Source organism: Camelus bactrianus, chromosome 15 (genome assembly GCF_048773025.1).
Source record: "Camelus bactrianus isolate YW-2024 breed Bactrian camel chromosome 15, ASM4877302v1, whole genome shotgun sequence".
NCBI classification, from domain to species: Eukaryota; Metazoa; Chordata; class Mammalia; order Artiodactyla; family Camelidae; genus Camelus; species Camelus bactrianus.
Window position 1 is genome coordinate 41,420,283 of NC_133553.1, and position 18,132 is coordinate 41,438,414.

At 43.3% G+C, this 18,132-nt stretch overlaps 1 protein-coding gene and 2 long non-coding RNA genes across 22 annotated transcripts in view; 2 read left to right on the forward strand and 1 right to left on the reverse strand.

The window, feature by feature from the left end:
- The window catches only part of LOC123612044 (uncharacterized), a 227,328-nt gene extending 222,516 nt beyond the window's left edge, over nucleotides 1–4,812 (forward strand). The window contains exons 3-5 of the long non-coding RNA XR_006719202.2: nucleotides 3,537–3,637; nucleotides 3,742–3,807; nucleotides 4,370–4,812. This is a non-coding gene — a long non-coding RNA (uncharacterized LOC123612044). The remainder of the gene's footprint in view (nucleotides 1–3,536; nucleotides 3,638–3,741; nucleotides 3,808–4,369) is intronic.
- Nucleotides 4,813–5,542: 730 nt separating this feature from the next.
- Nucleotides 5,543–18,132, reverse strand: part of SLC8A1 (solute carrier family 8 member A1) — a 394,897-nt gene continuing 382,307 nt past the window's right edge. For 8 of the 18 annotated variants that reach the window (XM_010967683.3, XM_045504834.2, XM_045504835.2 and 5 more), the window contains one exon: nucleotides 5,543–9,015. In XM_010967683.3, the coding sequence (XP_010965985.1) occupies nucleotides 8,639–9,015 (377 nt within the window). In that variant the 3' untranslated portion in view covers nucleotides 5,543–8,638. The remainder of the gene's footprint in view (nucleotides 9,016–18,132) is intronic. The other 10 variants (XM_010967691.3, XM_010967688.3, XM_074378768.1 and 7 more) reach the window with 3 other exon arrangements.
- Nucleotides 8,998–18,132, forward strand: part of LOC123612043 (uncharacterized) — a 36,754-nt gene continuing 27,619 nt past the window's right edge. For 2 of the 3 annotated variants that reach the window (XR_012511897.1, XR_012511898.1), the window contains exons 1-2: nucleotides 10,741–11,132; nucleotides 12,989–13,110. This is a non-coding gene — a long non-coding RNA (uncharacterized LOC123612043). Of the gene's footprint in view, nucleotides 9,134–10,740; nucleotides 11,133–12,988; nucleotides 15,208–18,132 lie in introns of those variants that run through there. The other variant, XR_006719201.2, reaches the window with a different exon arrangement.

The window sequence follows — 18,132 nt, forward strand, 5'->3', positions numbered from 1 at the left end:
TAAAAAACTGAATCTACGCAGGGTAAGTGAGAACAGTCTGAGAATATCAAGAATACTTTAAGCCTCGTGTATACATCTACCATAGCATCATCTGTCTCAGAGAAGATTCAGTGTGTCAGGATTTCCTATAGGATTATTGATGGTAGCACAAACCTGTCCTTAAGAGTTTTCAACTGAAATGCCAAAGATGTTATTTTCTTGCAAATTGTAGTAATAGTGTTGCTACTAAAATACTTTTAGTTTGTGTCTGATGTTATCCTTTGCTTAGATCCAATACCACAAACATCTAGTTGATGAAATAGCAATAAAATAAAGTTTTTGCAGTATTTCCGATAGTAAGTGTCCCAAACAGAGTCCAATATGTAATGAAGCAGTTGGCTAAAAAGGCTCCAATGACTTGGCATGAACCTCTCACCCCTCTTTTACCCACTCCTCATCCTCCCCCTTGGAAAAATCTCATGAACCAATTGGCTGAAAGGGCTAGTTTGCTCGTTGGTACGATCTTGGTGGCAAAATGCTAGGGATAAGACAGCCGGTGGATGTGAGAGTCACAGGTTGGTTCAGCTGAGAATATCTAAGCTGAGCTGCAGCTAGTGGAGAATCTGCAGTGGTGATAGAGGATTCGGTATTTGTTGGCAGATCGAGGTGGGAGTCCCATTCCTTTTGTCCTAATATGCCAAAGCACATTTCTAGAAAATATCAACTAACCTATGGTGGCCTCTGTGCTCAGAACCATGTTTCCAGGGAAAAAACCAAAACAAAACAAAAACTCATTTTTTAAATCCCCGAGGATTTGAGGGCTCCCCCCACCCCGAGAGCTGTTTTCAAAACCCCCCAGAAGACAGAGGGGAATTGGAAAAGTCAGAAAAGAGCCTTAATTGATCCAAAAAACTTGCTACCAGAAATGCTTGCCAACTGAGGGAAGAAAAATGAATTTTTCCTTTTTAAAATCTACTAAAGGTTTTAGAAGGATAGATATAATTAACAGTATTCTAAGCAGTTTTCAACTATGAATTTGCATCTGTAGCTAACAAGGGGAAAAACCAGGGATGTGCTTCCTTCCACATCTCTCCGCCTCTTTCCGTTTATAAACGAGATCTGATAAAAAGGAGCACTAACCTGATGTGGGCGTTCATGGCAGTCCTAGACATCCAAGAGTGCAGTTTGAGTTGATACACGTCATCTATTTCTATATATCTATACTCTAGGAAGAGGTGGGATAGAGGAGGTTGACTGCTGAAATCATACCTCTCATAGAAATAATCTTCTAACAAGCATTTTGAATCTTTTTTGTTTTTATACTGGTTGAAATGGCAACTTTTGGTAAAAAGTAGATTGAAAATAACACTTCTATTTGCTGTGTGTGAAAAGGCTAGTGTTTCAGAAGTTTCAACTACGAATAAATCTGTCTGGGCTTTATTGTTTGGGCTAGACTCAAGTGCAATATCTCATCTGATGTATTGATAATTTTAAATATTCAAAATTTGAAATGTAAGTAACATCACAATGGAATCGGCCTTTTATAAATGCAACGGTCAAGTTATTATGTTGTGAAAGTTAGAGACTTCATGGCCTAAAAAGAGGATGGAAATTATTGAAGGCATTTTTAATGAGAGACCTGTGTGGGTCTAGTGTATTCCACAAAATAACTGAGTAATACAGAAAATGTCCCAAAAACCTACTTTTTTTAGTTGCTAAGATCAAAAGTTATATATGTCCATCTTTGATTTGCATATAAAAACTGAGACTACAAGTTTTAGTTGTACCATTGTTTCTGAAAACTGGGAATCTATCTTCCTTAAGGGTAGTGACTTTCAGATATCTGAGACAAAGGAAGCCTGTGATGAAATCTTAACACATTTTCTTTTTGCTAATTCTCTCATTTTAAAATATGTTCTTGTCAACCACATAGGAAATTCTCATCCAAATCATGATTTTAGCCATATTACTCAATTATATGAGCATTATGAGAACATAAAATCTTTGCAGATTTGTTCCTTGGAGTATTTTTTTTTTTGAAGTTTAATGTTAAGGTGAGTATAAGAAGGTAGAGAAACGTACCTACAAAGAAAATTGTTTTTCTCAGAACGAGGCAGGTTGAGCATATCAGTATTATGTTAAATATTTATATAATTTAGTCTGTTATTTTAGGTGACATATTTTTGAAAAGTGGTTATATATTTGGTTATTTAATGGAATTGTTTCTTCCACTTGGAAGAAGGGGATCTTCACAGTGAAGGATGGGTCTTTGCAAACCTAGGATCACATGTGCAGGAGAGATCTCCTTAGAGAATTTATCTGTTGTCCTACTATGTGGCTTCAAGGGGTCTAATAAAAAGTTCTGTAAGTTAAACCTGGGTTATTTCAACTTGGGAATGTAGGGGAAAGGTCTTTGGAAAATCTCTTGGCCAGATCCTTCTAGGCAAATAAACAACTTCCGGTATAGAGGGCTGTATAATCATTCTAGTAAATTAATTCCCCCCGCTACACACACACCACTCTTGGATTTGGCTAGGTAGATCTGTCTGCAGTCAACAAATTAGGAGGGCTGGGCATTAACTGTCAAAACTGACTCAGTAACACTGAAGTTAGCTAATTTCTCTCTCAGTCAGTGTGTGTGGTTATTAATGTGAATTTTCCTACCATTTGCACATTAGGCATATAATAACTCCAGAGAAGCATTTGGCCCACTCACATTTCTTGGAGGCATGGAAGCTATATATGATGTTTTTCTAGGTTTACACCCTTCACCTTTGGGAATATATGAGGGGGCCTTTATCCTCGATCCATACCTACATATATTGGTAGGATAAAAGGCTAGGTAGATGGGCACTGAAACAGGAAAAATGATCCAAAGAGGATCAGAGTCAACAATCTTGCTGCAGTGTGCAGCTGTAGGGTGCAATCCTGTCCTAAACATTTATAGACGTACCACAATATGATCTAATGACTGTTTTCTAGCTGGAATGTCTTTATATTTGATTTTTTCCTATGACAAATTCACTTTCAGAAAAACATGCCCAGAGTAATTTTAGCATAAGCCTTTTCTCCATGGCTGAGAGCTAACAGTGAACATCACTGAGAGTAATGAGTATGATGGGAGTAGACATGGAAGAACCACAAAGGTTGGAAACTGGGAGAAGAAAGGTTATGATTGCATGTTCCCCAAGGGGACACCTCTTTGGATCTTTCAAAAAGGTTAGGACTGAATGATTCTAAAGAATGTGCACAGGTCAAGCATCTGAGAAAATTCTGCATTGATTACCAGGCAACTTCCAGTCAGCAAGTCTTCCTGTGAAGACATGGGTCATAATTCTAACTACAAAGTTATGTTGCTTTTTTTCAAGTTACAAAGTAATGTTCTGTTCTACAAATCAATCAAAGTAATGTATACAATGTGTTCTACAACCAATCAACAGTAACTTATACAATGACTGCTGACTTAAATGTCCCATAGGAGGTTAAACCAGAGGACCTTTTGACACAACTGAGAATTGGGAGAGCCTCTGAACTCATCTTTTTGGGTATCTTGGCAGGCAGGGAAAAAGTCAAGCTAAATACTCACCCATTACTTGTCTGGAAAGCTAAAGCACTCTGCCGGGGAAGTCCCACCGCTCAGTGGTTGCTCCTTCTATAGGTAAGACATTCTCTGCTTCGGGAGATTATTAACCATGGCCTGATTAAGCTTCATGAGTGAACTACCTCCTATCACTGTTTCACCTTCCTGCACTACCTTTGCAGGTGGAATACCATCCGGACCGACCGGCACTTGAAGTGGGTGGAAGACAATGAGTGTGGCTAGAAATGGTAAGAACATAAAACAAAAGTGCAATCCATTATCAAAACTCTGTAGGCAGAGCTGAGTGAATGTTAATGAGTCCACTTGTAACGGCATCTTTCCTTTTCTGTAAGATAAATGTGACTTTGCATGTCTGTTCTACATATTGCACTTGTTTATCAGGTGAAATGCTCAATTTTACCAACAGCTAGTGAAGTGATTACTACAGCAAAAGCCAAGGATCTTTTGAAGGTCACGGTAAGATCCAGTGCTGGACACGGCTGATCATGAAATGGCCAAATATTCTTTTAAGTTATGAAACTATATTCAAGACTTGCTCCAAACGTCATTGCCCAAGATCAGACCCAGAAAACCATAATCACAAGAGAGACTTCATACCTTGAGCAAGGAAACTTTGAAAGAAGTCTGAAAGGAGCTGATTTACAGTCTTGAGAAAGTGAAGTTTGGTCATCATTAGAGAATGGAGGGCTTCATTGTCTACCAGAGGAAATTTGTTATTTTTATGATTGCATCCACGAAGTCCTCAGATGTATGCAGTGCAAACTGATCAATCTCTCTGTATTTTGACAGGTTTGGAACAGGGGCCCTGGGCTGTGGAATCAGCAATGAATCAAACCCCTGTGGACAAGGCCACGTGGAAGGTGAGCTTTTATTAATAGTGAGACCCCTGGAGTCAAGGGGAAGGTACTGCTTTAGAAAGTCTCATTGTGGATGAGCGCCACCTATCAGGATACGCAAAGTTAAGACAGCATGCTTTAAAAAAAAAAAAAAGAAAAAAAATATAATATATATATGTAAAATAAGGGAAAAAACTTAGTGTATTTATTTTATGCTGTGAACCCAAAGACCAAAGCTCTATAAAATCTTCACTGGTTAAGGCTCGAATCAGAATCTTTGAAAGAATAAAAACTAGCTTATAAGAGGTTAGAATCCTTAGGCCACAGCATTTTGCCAAAGAGTCGCTAAGTAGTCAAGGCCACCCTGGTCACTGAATTACTCCTTTTGCTGCTAAAGAAGTAAATGTTGGCTGCTTATTTTGTGTTAAATGAAAGATTGGGTCTGAGGAGACACATTGTTGCTCCAAGAAAATAACCTTTGCCTATGAAATTGTTCCATGAATGACCATATATGGATATAATGAGGAATTATAAAGAAAATTTTAAAAACAATCAGATGAATGAAGTCTCATCTACAGGTCCAAATTCTATTTCAGTAAGAACGAAATCTACTAATATTAACACAGATTTGGAAGTAAGTACACAAACTGGAAGTCACTTTTTCCACAAGTGCTTACTTCATTTCTGGTGTCACCTCTTCCTGTACTGTTTCGATTATGTGATACATGAAGTTAATAATTTACATAATTAGTCAGAAAGTATTAATGCAGCAAAGATTCCTTGGGAAGCACCTAGTTACACACTTCTGATGGTCAATTTTATTAGGACTGATTTGATATAAATACTCCACACGTTAAACGCTGGTTTGATGTGGAACTGTGTATGGGTTCATGTTCTTGGATGCAGAAAGAATGCAGATAAAGTGGTACCAAAAGATGGAAAAAAAAAATCAGTGAAATGTGAGAAGCAGCCAACATTTATCTCAACAGTGTCAGGCAACATTCTGACACTGTGATCTCTTGGGACATTAAAAGGAAACATTGCATGACCAAAAGGTTGACATTGGCAAGTTGAAACTGGGAATCTGTTTTCTTTCGTTTGCATGAGGATACCAATTGCACAATAATACCTTTTTGGTCTTTATTTCTTCCAAACATGAAAACAAAAGATGAAGTAGATGACAATGAGGATAGAGAAAACATTCCGTACAGAATATGCTGTATCACTGGTGATTAAATCAGAAACAATTAGAAACTTTATTTGTCTGTGTCAATAGTGTGTACCATTTATAAGGAACAGCTCAATTCGTGCACTTCCCCCCCTAAAGCTGTGCACAATACACACAAAATAAAATCAAACAGAATGAAATAATTTTACACAACTATAATTACTAATACAGCCCTGAACAACCAGAATCATATTTTCCCTATAACATGAAAATTGAAAAAGCAAACAAACCCAAAAGCTTTGAAATTGAAATTGACCAACGGCTAAGATTTCTTAAAGTCCTCTGTGAAAATTTGCTACGGGATTAGTAACATTCCAAATATGGCTAGACATGAGTGCAAAGGCTTTCTAATATTTAAACAACTTGCATCCCTTGACTACTTGGTGTTTCTAGGCTAGCTTTCCATTCAATAAATCTTCAAAAAAAATAAATGGGTTAGAGTGTGTCCCTAAAGGAGTCAGGCCACCAGTGTGTTGGGCCGTGACAGGTCAGGGGGAGTGTCCAGGAGACATGAGACATGGTAGAGGTGTTGAAGGGGCATGGAAAAGTACTGCTGTCCGACAAAGAGAGAACTTGGACTTGACCGGGCCTTCTCGGTGGTTTGGATCACCAACATGATTGCCCTATCTGGTATAAAATGGGAAGATGTACAGGATCTGCAAGGTTGGCTAAGGAGACACAGGAAACTTTTTCCTAACCTATGCCTTATACTTTATCTGTTAAAGAAATTTTAAACATTTATACAAGAGAGTTTCCTAATGGTGTTTTCCTTGCAAGATCAGACTGTTTCCATGTGGCTATGTTAGCTTTTACTCACGAAAATGGCAGTCACATTAACTGTGAACCCCCTGAGGGCAGGGATCTGGACGTCTTGTCCAGGACTCAGTCCCCAGGAGGTAGCACAGACCCTGGCATACTGAGTGGGTCGCTAACATCTAATTACTCATTCCATCTTCCAGTGTTTATTACATGGTGGACGATGGTGACTACTCAGCGGAAGAGAAGGCTGGTGAGAGCTAAGTATCTCTGAGTCGATACAGAGCACTTAGGGGTGTCTCCATCCTGGGGTTCTTTACAGATAGAGAAAAGTCCGGGAGGGGGCCCAAGTCCTTGCATTTATCCTCATCTGTGGACTCACTGCTTTGGAATGTTGGGTTTATCCACATGCTCTCTGATATTTTGAAATAGAGCCACTCCTTTTCCAGGGTTAAAAAACCTTGCAGGGCAATCCTCCGGGGAGGCACTAATCTCATTTTGTTGCTTCCTCCTTAGTCGTAAGTGAAGACACACTTTTACAGGCCCTGTGGCTTCTTTCCTCCTCAGGAACTGCAGATACAAGCAGAGGGGTCTGGCTGGTGAAAGAAACAGGGCTCCAAATACATTAAAAACAAAACAAAACAAAAACCCCCGAAAAACGAAACAAACCAGCACGATCTATCATCTGTGCCAGACAGAGCAGATGTGAAATAATAATAAATACTTAGGGGCAGGGGCGTTGTGGGAACGGAAGCGTCCAGGGCCCGGGCACATCTAATGCATCCCCTGCTCCACAGGGCCCTCCTCCTCCTCGGCCTTCCCGCACCAACAGCTGGGCCGCAGAGGCCGCTGCCGCGCACCGCGCGGCGGCTTCTCCGTGAAGACTCTGCAGTCTGCCTGCTGTCCTCTCAACAGCTAACTTTCCAGGTAACAGTTCCTGCTGCTTAGAAATGAACGTGCACACCCACGAACAAGAAGCCATGTTTCTCCTCTGATCCCGCCTCAAACTCAACAAAAGTTACAACTCAGGTGAAAAGGAAACTCACTCATGTCCTCAGCGTCCAGTCCGCGTTGCCGAGTGGGAGGCGAGGGTACGCTAGGCTCTACTATATACAGGCGCGCTTTGTTTGGCTGTATCGGGTTTTCATCCATGCGCTGTGAACAGGTACCGCGACAACATTCCCGCACAGGCCCGGGGAGGAGGAGCGAGTGTGCGGTCGTGACTGGACAGGACTGTGCAAGCCATGGACGCTTTGAAAAGAAAACCGACAGACGACCCCAGGCGACAGCAGCACGGGACGGGGACACACACTGACGCAAACGGGGGGCGGGGATGGCGTGCTTTTCGATGGAGTTATTCTTCCGGTTTGTAATGAAGGGCGGGTGGGAGGGGGCTGGGGTGGCGGGGACCTGGGGGTGGTTGGCCGGGCTGGAACACCAGAATGGGGGCTTTGCTAATCACGGTCTAGAGCTAAAGAGCTAAGGAAGAAAGGATTGTGCGCGCTCCTGGGAGTCCAGGCACGTCACTCCTGTACCTGTTGACAGGAGTGCCAGGCGTCCTGCCTTGAAATGTCAGACGGGATCAAGAGCCACTACTTTTCTTGGCTCCATTCGAGCTCCCAAGTTTCTTCTTGGAGGCAGCGTCAACCTCTGCTCCTGCTCCAGAGGCCAGCATGAAATTTAGTAACAGGGTGAAGGCCTGGGCATGCTGCTGCTTCCACACCCACTTCCTTTCTCAATACCAAATGGTTTTTAAAGTGTTCAGGAGAAAAGGAGAGTCATCGTAATGATTTCCATTTTCCCGTTTGCATTTAGATACGTCTTCACTCCCACAAGAGAAGCAACCAAGCCTGATCCTCCCCCCCCCGCACCTCCCCACAAAGAAAAACAACAAACCCTGACTTCAACCACCTCCCCCTCCCCCATCGAAAAGAAGCAAAAACAGAAAACAAATCAAAGACTGCACAATTTATGAACCTGGGGAGAACACAGCCCTCCTAGGCTGAGCTGCAAAGATGGCCCTGCCTCCAAGCCTTGTTCAACGTGACGATGCCCCAGGAAGGGGAGGTGATGGTGGCTCCCTTCGGCCCTGGTACAGAGTATGCTCTTGAAGCTGGATTCCATCAGCAGGTAAGTGAACATGACAAATGTCAGTTTCCTCTGTTCGTTATACATAATTTTTTATGTATATATTTGTATATATATATATATATAAATTTACTATATCTGATTGTTCCTTTAGAAGCCTTTTATGTGGCAGTAGGCCTCCAGGGAGGAGAAGAAAATGTACAAGAGCCACAGGAGCACAAAGAGGCAGGACGTGAGGAGCTTGGCAGTCCGGGGCCCACCCAGCTCACCTCCGATCTCTGGCCTCCGCCGGTACAGCAGCACCCCCACGTTGATGAAAGCAAAAATGGTGAAGAGAGTGACAGAGAAAGCGAGCGTGCCAGGGGACACCTTGAACTGTTCCCCGTTGGCGGCGTGGTAGATGGCCGCGATGGACCAGGCCACGCCGATGCCCAGGAAGACGTTCACCGCGTTGCTGCCAGTGACGTTACCTATGGATGCGTCGGCGTACTGGTCCTGGGTGGCTGCCACTTTGCTTGCAAACGTGTCTGCAGAGGAACAAGAAAAAGGGAACGATGTTTAACCATTTAATAAACGTCTGAGGGGTGCTGGAAGCCTCAGCAGTGTACTCTAGGATCCAACCCTCGATGGAAACCCCGTGCCCAGGTGAGAGTTGTGATGTCCTCTTGAGCCCAGCCGTGCAGTCAGAACAGGATCTAGGTATCAGGGCTTGAGGCCTGGTGCCGGCAGAGCTACAGGTGGCCTTGGTCAAAATCTTTACCCGCAGAAATCGCTGCTCTTTGTGATCCTGAGGGTGTGGCCTTTCCCCGAGCGTTACCCTGAATATTACCAGGCTCCATCCAGTGGTGCTGGGGCATAACCTGCAGAGCTCAGGACCATGTTTTAACAGCACACCCAAAGATTCCAGGCCACAGCAGTTGGAGAACAGCTTCTGGAGGGAGTCACTGAAGGACACTGTCTCCTCAGCTCTGGTTTATAGATGAGAAGGCTTAGGGGTCAGGAACTACTTCCAAAGATTCCAGAGGAAGTCAATGGTGGGACTGACCTTCACCTAGAGCCTTAGAACTAGGAGAGCAGATTCACCTAGGTCACTGTGCTGATGGTGACAACAATTCTATGAGGGGAGGAAGCTGAGCTCAGAGAGGATGAGTAATGGGTGCAACGTAACCCCAACAAGGAAGAAGCCGTGTTCAGGTTTGAGCTCCAGCCTCCCGCCTTCGGGCCAATGCTTGTTCTTCGTGACATATCACCCTTACCTCTGCCTGGCAGCCTAATGGCCGTCCTCACAGCTCTTTGCTCACCGACAATCCTGACCGCATCTCTTTTCTGAAGCTATAAAAGCCATCCATGTCCTTTCTCTATGGAGAGCAAGACGAGCTTGACTTATTTTTTGATGAGTAGAGCACGGGGGTTTAGAGCTCATTTGAGCCAGAGGGTTTCAAATCCTGTCTTCACAACTGACTGTGTGACCCCAGGCAGATTATTTAATTTCTCTGAGCCTCAGTTTCCTAATCTGTGAAGTGAGGACAGTGACGCCCACTTCAGAGTGCTAAGTCGCACTATTACATACAAAATGCTTATGTTTCTTGGTTCCAAGGGTAGCTCTCTTGGTTGTTTGGGGAAGACACTATGAATGGAGCTGCCTAGGTCTGCTTACTAAAAGTTGAGGCTGGATCTGAAATAGCCCCTTTATTAAGAATGTAAACAGAACCCAGAAGATACTCAGCTTCTTTTCTATACGATTGCCTGGTGACTAATATCAAAGTCCTTTCCACTCCCTTTGCAAATACATTGCATGCTAGGTTTAGAGCAGATGTTAGTAACTGTCAAATTGTACTTGTATTTACAAAGCCAGCAATGGCAGGTATGATATTACTGTAAGGCACCATGTCATGTGCTCTGGTCCTCTGAGGTCCCTGGCAAGCTCTAACCCTGCAGGTAGTTATATGATATCTGGATTCTATTTTCTCCCCTCCGTTCCCACCTCCGATGGGGATGATACATAAAACATGTATGTTTCTATCAGCCTGCAGATTTCCGTGTGTTACAGTGGGTGAGAAGGCTGAGGCTACTCGGAGACTCCTGGATCTGCGGTATCACACTCTTACTGAAAGGGAACTGGTTAATAATAACTTAGAGAGTCCTCACTGATTCTGACCTCTGTCTGTGATGGAAAGTGGGTTTCAGTTACTGTTTTATAAAGAGGCAAACACCGCATACTCTGTGCTCCCAGTGTCACACGGGCACTTTCTTTCAACCCTCTCAGCCTGCCAGAGTGGAGGTTATCACCTTTTACGACTTGGGAAACCGTGATGTTGTGATCCTATGTCTCCTGGACAGGGAAATGCATCAACAGAACAAGGATTTTTACACCAAGTCTGTTTCTTCTCAGAGCTGGTTCTTGGGTGACACCACCCTGCCCCTCCCAGGAAGGCTAAAGTTCTCCCTTCTTCAGTCCATTTCAGGTCGCCTGAAGCTTCCACTCAGAAGCTCCGACGCAGGTTTCCGCAGAACGCTCCTTCGGGTCAGGGAGGGCCCCGCCTGGGGAAGGTGCAGGCGGCCTGCTAACCTGTCCTGCTGGGGCCCTGTGGCTTCTGGCACTCACCATCACGCACTGTCCTGACCACGCCTATCACGGAGGCTGGTGAGTAAAAGCCAAGCAAGACCAATCTTAATGGTCTCTTGCACTTTATTATCGAGTTATTAGGAGCTGCCACAGCAGCAGCCTCAAAAAGGAAAAAAAATGAAGTCATATTGCTGTTAATTTTCAAGGACAGCTGAGCAAGGAAAGTAAAGAAACAGAGTCCAAGGCAGGAGAAAGCCGATTATGGCTCAGATGCCCGGGAGGAACAGCTGAGATGCCATTCTGAGCTGTCAGGGCTGCTGGGAGGGGCCGGGGGAGGGTGACCTGGCACGTCCCACTGCCTGGCCCTGCTTGCCTACCCCGCACGTGGTACATGGCACACTAGACTTCCTGGGTGCCCCATTGCCATCCCGAAATCCTGGACTTTCTGCTGCGGTATCAGAAGGGAGTGAGGCACAAAATCAAAGCTTTCTGGGCCCAGGGACCTGGAATGAAAGGCACGCCTGAGTCTGCAGGGCTTTCTTCTCCCTCAAGCCTATTAATGTGAATATCCCATGAGAATTCTTGTAATAATACGTTCCTGTTTACAGATACCTTTCTTTGGATTCTCTGAAAATTAGTAGCCAAAGTGATTAGCTTATCACATCAGTGAAACATGTTTGGGCCCATGAGTTGGGTGGGTTTTAGATTCCTGGGTTACACACCAGACCTCTGTCTGCTTTCCACTGAAAAGCTATGTGAAAAAAAATAGTAGAAACACATGCAAATCCAAACCATTAACCTTAACTCCAGAGACAACTCTTTTCCAAAGTATCTTCTGTCAGTGCTGCCTGGTGCACAGAGCAGCAGCTCACAGATCGGAGGTCAGGCTCTGCCAAGCCCATACCTGCTGACGGCCGAACAAGGCAACAGCCATTCCCCAAAGTGAGATCCAAGCAGGCACTACTGCCATGGTGGAAAGATAAACAGAACTTGACCCATTAAATACAAACATTTCTGACTCTGATTTCCAACGTGATTGACACAACCTACATTGATAATAATTTATCTATGTGTGTATATCTGTTATCAACCACATTTATACTTCAGGCCAGGATTCTAATAGGAATTTTTGCTTCTACCTCCCATCTTGAATTCTAAAAAACTTTAAATGAGTTGCATAGTCCCAGGCTTCGGTCTTGCTTCCTCGGGCCCCACGCCTGTAGATCACTCCTCGGGAAGAGGTTTGAGAGGCAGTGGGGCTGGGAGGAAACCACACAGCACACCATCAGGGACCTAAGTGTTCTCTGCTTCTGTCTTCTGCAAGTCATTTGGTCAATACCCAGTAATAGGCAAATACCCTCCCCTTTCCTCCAGAAATGATTTTTCACCTGAATTTCTCAAGCTTTATAGCTACTTAGAGACCAAGCCACAAACATCTCTTCTGTAAAAAGGATAATTCTTTGAGTGCTGCTGGTCACACCCAGGGTTTATGTATTCCTAAGAGTCCCACCGCAGATGATCTATTGTAGTCTTGACCCCTGGCACAAGCAGGGTTCCCCTGGTCAACTCCCAAGTGGTCTGTGCTCAGGAACATGGGGCACGTTCACTGGGGTCCAGCCTGCTTTTGGAGGGGTGCATGCTGCCTCCCAGCACCTGTGATCACCGACCATGTGGGAGTCAGACCCGGGGGTGGGGGCTCCCAGGTGCAGTGGTGGGAGAAGCCTCCACTCTTGGCTCTTCTCTCTGTATGTTCTTGGGTAGACACTTCGATCTTTCAGGTTCTGGTTTCCTAGCTTTATGTTGGGGTGCTGCACAGAATACATCAAAATACTACATTCATTTATATGATTTTGGTGGCCTTTTCTTTGTAGGAGTTGTACATGACCACCCATTCCCTTAAAGTTAACTAATGATAACATCTTCTCATTTTAAAGGATAAATGACAAGTGAAGTGTTGATGCCAATTTCAAGACCTGAAGATACAGCCATTGATGAAACTGGCAATATTAATGAGGTTAAACCACACAGCACAGAGTCATTCACCTCTTAAAAATAGGTAAGAAACGTGGGCAGGATTATTTACTTCCAATCACGAGACCAGTCATGTGCCCGAAGTCTTGGGACCGACAGAGGCAGAGGCGGCTGTGTTTCAGGTGCTGTGTGGAACGTCAAGTCTGCACATCACCGGCACCATACATACTGGGAGAGCCCCGTTTAAAAACAGTAAGATTTAGCGCTCCACCCTCTACTTAATCAGACTGAGAAAAAGACACAGGAATATGCATTTAATAATTGCCTGAGGTGGTTATTTTTCCGCACCGAGGTTCAAGCACCGCAGCTCTAAGGCATGGGCGTGAGGGCTGCTGCACCAGGCTCCAAACTGCTTCACAGTCTGGGGGCCTTTGCTGGGAGAAGGAGATGTTTGCGTTTCAGGGAAGTAGGTAACTGGGGAGAAGGGAGGAGCAGCTGACTGCTCTCAGAGGCAGGGCTGCCCTCGGACAGATGGGCCTCCCCCTCTACCGTTATGCTAGGCTCTTAGTGTCCCTCCCCCGCTTTTTAACCCTGTTCCAGTACGGCTACTATGAAAGGCCAAGAAGGAGGGAAACTTACTTGAATTACTGGAATTCTGGCTCTCTCACCTGCTGGGTAAGAAGCTAACCTACTTTATACAGTCTTGAAAGAAACGAGTTAGCACAAACAGCACACAGAATAGGGCCTGGCACGACGGATTAGTACTGAGCACTAAAGGGTGCGCCTGTTAGTCATCACTTTCATGGTACAGCCGAGCCAGATCCCAAAGGAAGCCATAATGGAATGGTTCTAAGCTTCTGGGGAGTTAGAACACCTTTTAAAGACGTATTAATGGTCCTACGTAATGAAGAATGTAGAACATTCCATTATTCTTAAACTCATAGGTTATAGGGAATTTTCAAAATAAAAATCTAAGTCATAAAAGGATATTAGATATCTTCTGGTTTAAGGCCCTAAATTGACTAGTGGCTGAAAGGCAGGCATCTGTGCTTAAACAATGTATGTACTGGTCTCTGTTCTCGCCTCTCTTTTGCTCTTTGAGAATTCAGATGGAAGTACTGTTTATTTACATACTAATCCTTCTGTCCTTACGGACCTCAAACAGCGTCTGTCTTGGGTTGTGATATTTATTTACCCCAGTAAATACGAAAACCACACACTCGCTTGACTGGTTCATCTGCAAAGAACCCTTGTTTGGCATCCGAGTGAAGTTTAAGAGATCAGAGAATTACTGATGTCTGATTAATGACCAGTTACAAGAAAAATTGTAGAAAGTGGAAAGGGGAAAAATACTTAAAATTTCTGCCCGTAAAAAGTGTCCCAGATCTGCAATTGCAAAAAATTACCTTTGTGAAGCAGACCCCACATCAACTGGCTCTCAATTATAAAGGAGATGGGTGTACAGGCAGTAGTATGTAAGTACACAATGCCATATTTCACTTTTTATAATTTACACTTAAAAAATAGTATTATTTAAGACATAACATGATTTGATACACATGAAAATAGTGAAATGATTACTAGTTACACTAATTAACATGTCACCTTACATAGTTAACATTTTTTCTATGATGGGTGCATCTTGAACCTATTCTCTTAGACTATTTCCAATATTCAATACAGTATTATTAACTACAGTCATCATGCTGGCACAGGAGAGCCGTGGACTTACTCATCCTACATACAACTCTGTACCATTTGACCAGCATTTCCCCATATCCCCCACCCTACCAGTTTCTGGTAACCACCTTTCTACTCTTTGCTTTTAAAGATTCAATTTTTTTTTTTAAGATTCCATATATAAGTGAGATCATACAATATTTATCTTTCCCAGTCTGGCTTGTTTTATCAACATAATGTCCTCCACATTCACTCATGTTGTTGCAAATGACAGGATTTTCTTCATTATTCTCTCTATATAGAATATTTCATGTATATATTCAATAATATTCAGACACTTGGGTTGGTTGTAGACCTTGGCTATTGTTAATAATGCTGAGTGCAGAGGTCTCTTTCAAATCCTGATTTCATTTGCTTTGGGTATATAACCAAAAGTGGGACCGCTAGATCTTATGGAGGTTTAGTTTTTAAAGTTTTGTGGAAACATTGATACTTTTTTCCATAGAGGCTGCACCAATGTACAGTCCTACCAACAGTGAGCAAGAATTCTCTTTTCTCCACATCCTTGCCAACAAGTTTGTTATTGTTTGTCTTTTGATAATAGCCATCCCCTAGGTGTGATGTATTGAAAACCGCAAACTCAACACTTCGGCACTTCTGATCACTATTCAAGTTATGTTCATCAGTGATAAGCTTATATTATTCAGTTTATCTTTCTCTTCTTACTAGAAAACCCATGAGGGGAGGGATGTTTTAAAAATTATATTATTAGCCCAAGTACCTTGATGAGTAGCTTATATACAATGAAATTATGTTGTCTGAATGAAGATATGATATTTCCTATAGTAAGTGCCCAGGAAGATAAGAATGAACAGAACAGACATGTCTCCTGTTTTAGGGAGCTTATAGGCTATTACAGTAGTCAAAGCATTCCGAGTTTGAAGAGTTATTACAATACATGAAGTCCTGCTTCAACATTTTATAGATCAGGAAATAAGGGACCAGAGTTCAATTATCTGGCTCATGAAGTAGCACTCTTCTCACTACACACTGTCCTTAATAATTTTCACTTACTTCAGTTTGTGCTCACAGTACAATAGGGACGACATATGCAAATATAAGACGAGTAAAGCTAACGCACAACATTATAAATGGCACTATGAGTGCTGTAGGAGCGGTGTGAACAAATAACCCTGAAGTAGTGCAGAACTGTAAGAAATCTCCATGCCCTGAGATTGGCAACACAACCTTCAACAAGTTGAAAGAGGAGTAAAATAACAACAAAGGTAGATACAAGGTAACTGAAGTTGTGGGGAGAGAATGAAGGAGAGTGATAAGCTCCCTTGAGTTAACTTAAATCTTTAGGCCTCTATGAATTGCAGTCCTGTTAGAGAGCAGACACTGACGATGTGGTCACAGATGAAGTCAAGGCATCGTAACAGAAATCAGATGAGAGAACATCCTGTAAATTTTCAAACAGATAAAAATAGTAGATGACTGAAATGAAGAAGTATGTTGAAGAGCTAGCTAAACAAACTGTATGTGAGTAATCAGTGCCAAAGTTGGCCATTACCGGGAGGTGACATGGTTCACTGAATGACAAGACTTGCTAGAATGGTTTGATATTTTACCGTAAACTGGATATGGGTACTCACATGTTTGTTGTATGTATTTGTGCATGCACCCTTGTGTGGATTTAAGCAGAGTATTGGACAGAATGTCTCTTAATACCTTGCAGGCGTTATGGAGGGAAACAATTGCCACACTTTGCCGATCCATAGCTGGCCGCACATTTATGTGCCAGTGATTTATTAATGAAATGATTTCAGTGTAGAATGAAGTGTTTGCTGCATCAAGTTCTCTACCTTGTCTGTTTTTCCCTAATATCTGTATCAATTATTTGAACGTACATCAAAGCAAAGCACAGGTAAGAAATTTGGAGGCTACCTAATACATAGGATGAGAGAATCAAGTTTCCCAAAAGACTGGGCAGAAATGGTAATCATAAATTTAATTACTTCATTTTGGAGAAGCTACTTTGTGCTGACTAGGCAGCTTTATATGCTGCATCTCATTTGGTTAGTAACTTCCTAAAGTAGATGTAATTATTCTGGATTTCTTGCTCTTCCTAAAATGAATTGTTACAGAAAATGTCCGAAATTTCTGTTTGGAAAATACACAAAACAATACTTAGTCCTACATAGTATAGTATGTCCAAATCCAGACAGTTAGGGAAATATCTAAGGTGTGAACTCACGCAAGATTACTGAACAGACAGGAGCTCTGAATGAGTCTTCAACATGAAGTACCCGGGGATGAAGGCAAATAAAGCAAAACGACAATAGAATCAAGTTTTCTGCATCACAGTAATAATTGATTCCCCCAGCTTCTTAAGAAACCCTCATTCTGCTTCTCACGATGTATTGATTTGGGTTTCTGTCTATGTGAAAGCGATACTAGTGTGGGGTATCAGCCCTATCGCAGTTAAAGGGCTAGAGTGGGGACCCGGGGACCCAGCACACTCCCTGAGTTGAGGGAGATGAACCCAAGCCTGGAGGAAACTAAGGCAGCTAGAGCGAGGGTTAGCTAGCATGCTGGAGGTCCTAGGTTCGATTCCAGAGAGGGAGGGGAGAAGGAGAAGGAAGAGGGAGTTGTGAAAAATACCAGCTTACTCGCTCCACTGGTCTGGCACGCGGCCTGAGCATAAGCAATTCGTCAAGCTCCCCATCCAGACTAAGTGAGATCCGTGACTCACCACTCAGAGCCCTCATTTCATCATCTGGGTGAGGACAATGGCACCCTCCCTGGATGAGCCGAGATAATGTAACGTAGTCTGTGATGTAATGTGTCCGGATCTGTCTATTGAGACCTGGGTTAACATGGATCACATCATGTATGTGCGGTTCCTTGGGAGTCCTGCTTGTTTACTTCCCCAGATAAAAAGGCTGATGCAGACTACCCTGGCGGCTGTTCCACCATGTGCCTGATCAAGTAAGGGGCATAAGGCTGCTTGACTTGAGAAGTCTCCTGGCTCTGGTCAACCAGCACCTGGATGACAACCCTAGCATCTGGCAGTTCCCAGCTGGTTCATTTGAATGACTGGTGCTGCTTGGCATGGAGATATTCAGTAAGCCGAGGCCACTGTGAGTGTAACTCGGCCACCTGAGTCCATGCTACTACAGCATCACTCCTGTTACTGAAAAATGCCAGTCCTCATAACTGTGGCCAGCCTAACATATCTAGTTACGGTAGTAAGGAGCCAAAGCTTCAGCAAGACCCGGTCTTAGTCCTGTTTGCAAATAAGCACTGGCTGTGTGACCTCACAGCAACCCCTCTCAGCTGATACCTCACCTGTAAAAGAGGGAAAACACAAGTCCTCATTTCTATGGCTGCTAAGATGATTAAAAGAAGTAATGCAAAAAGGCTT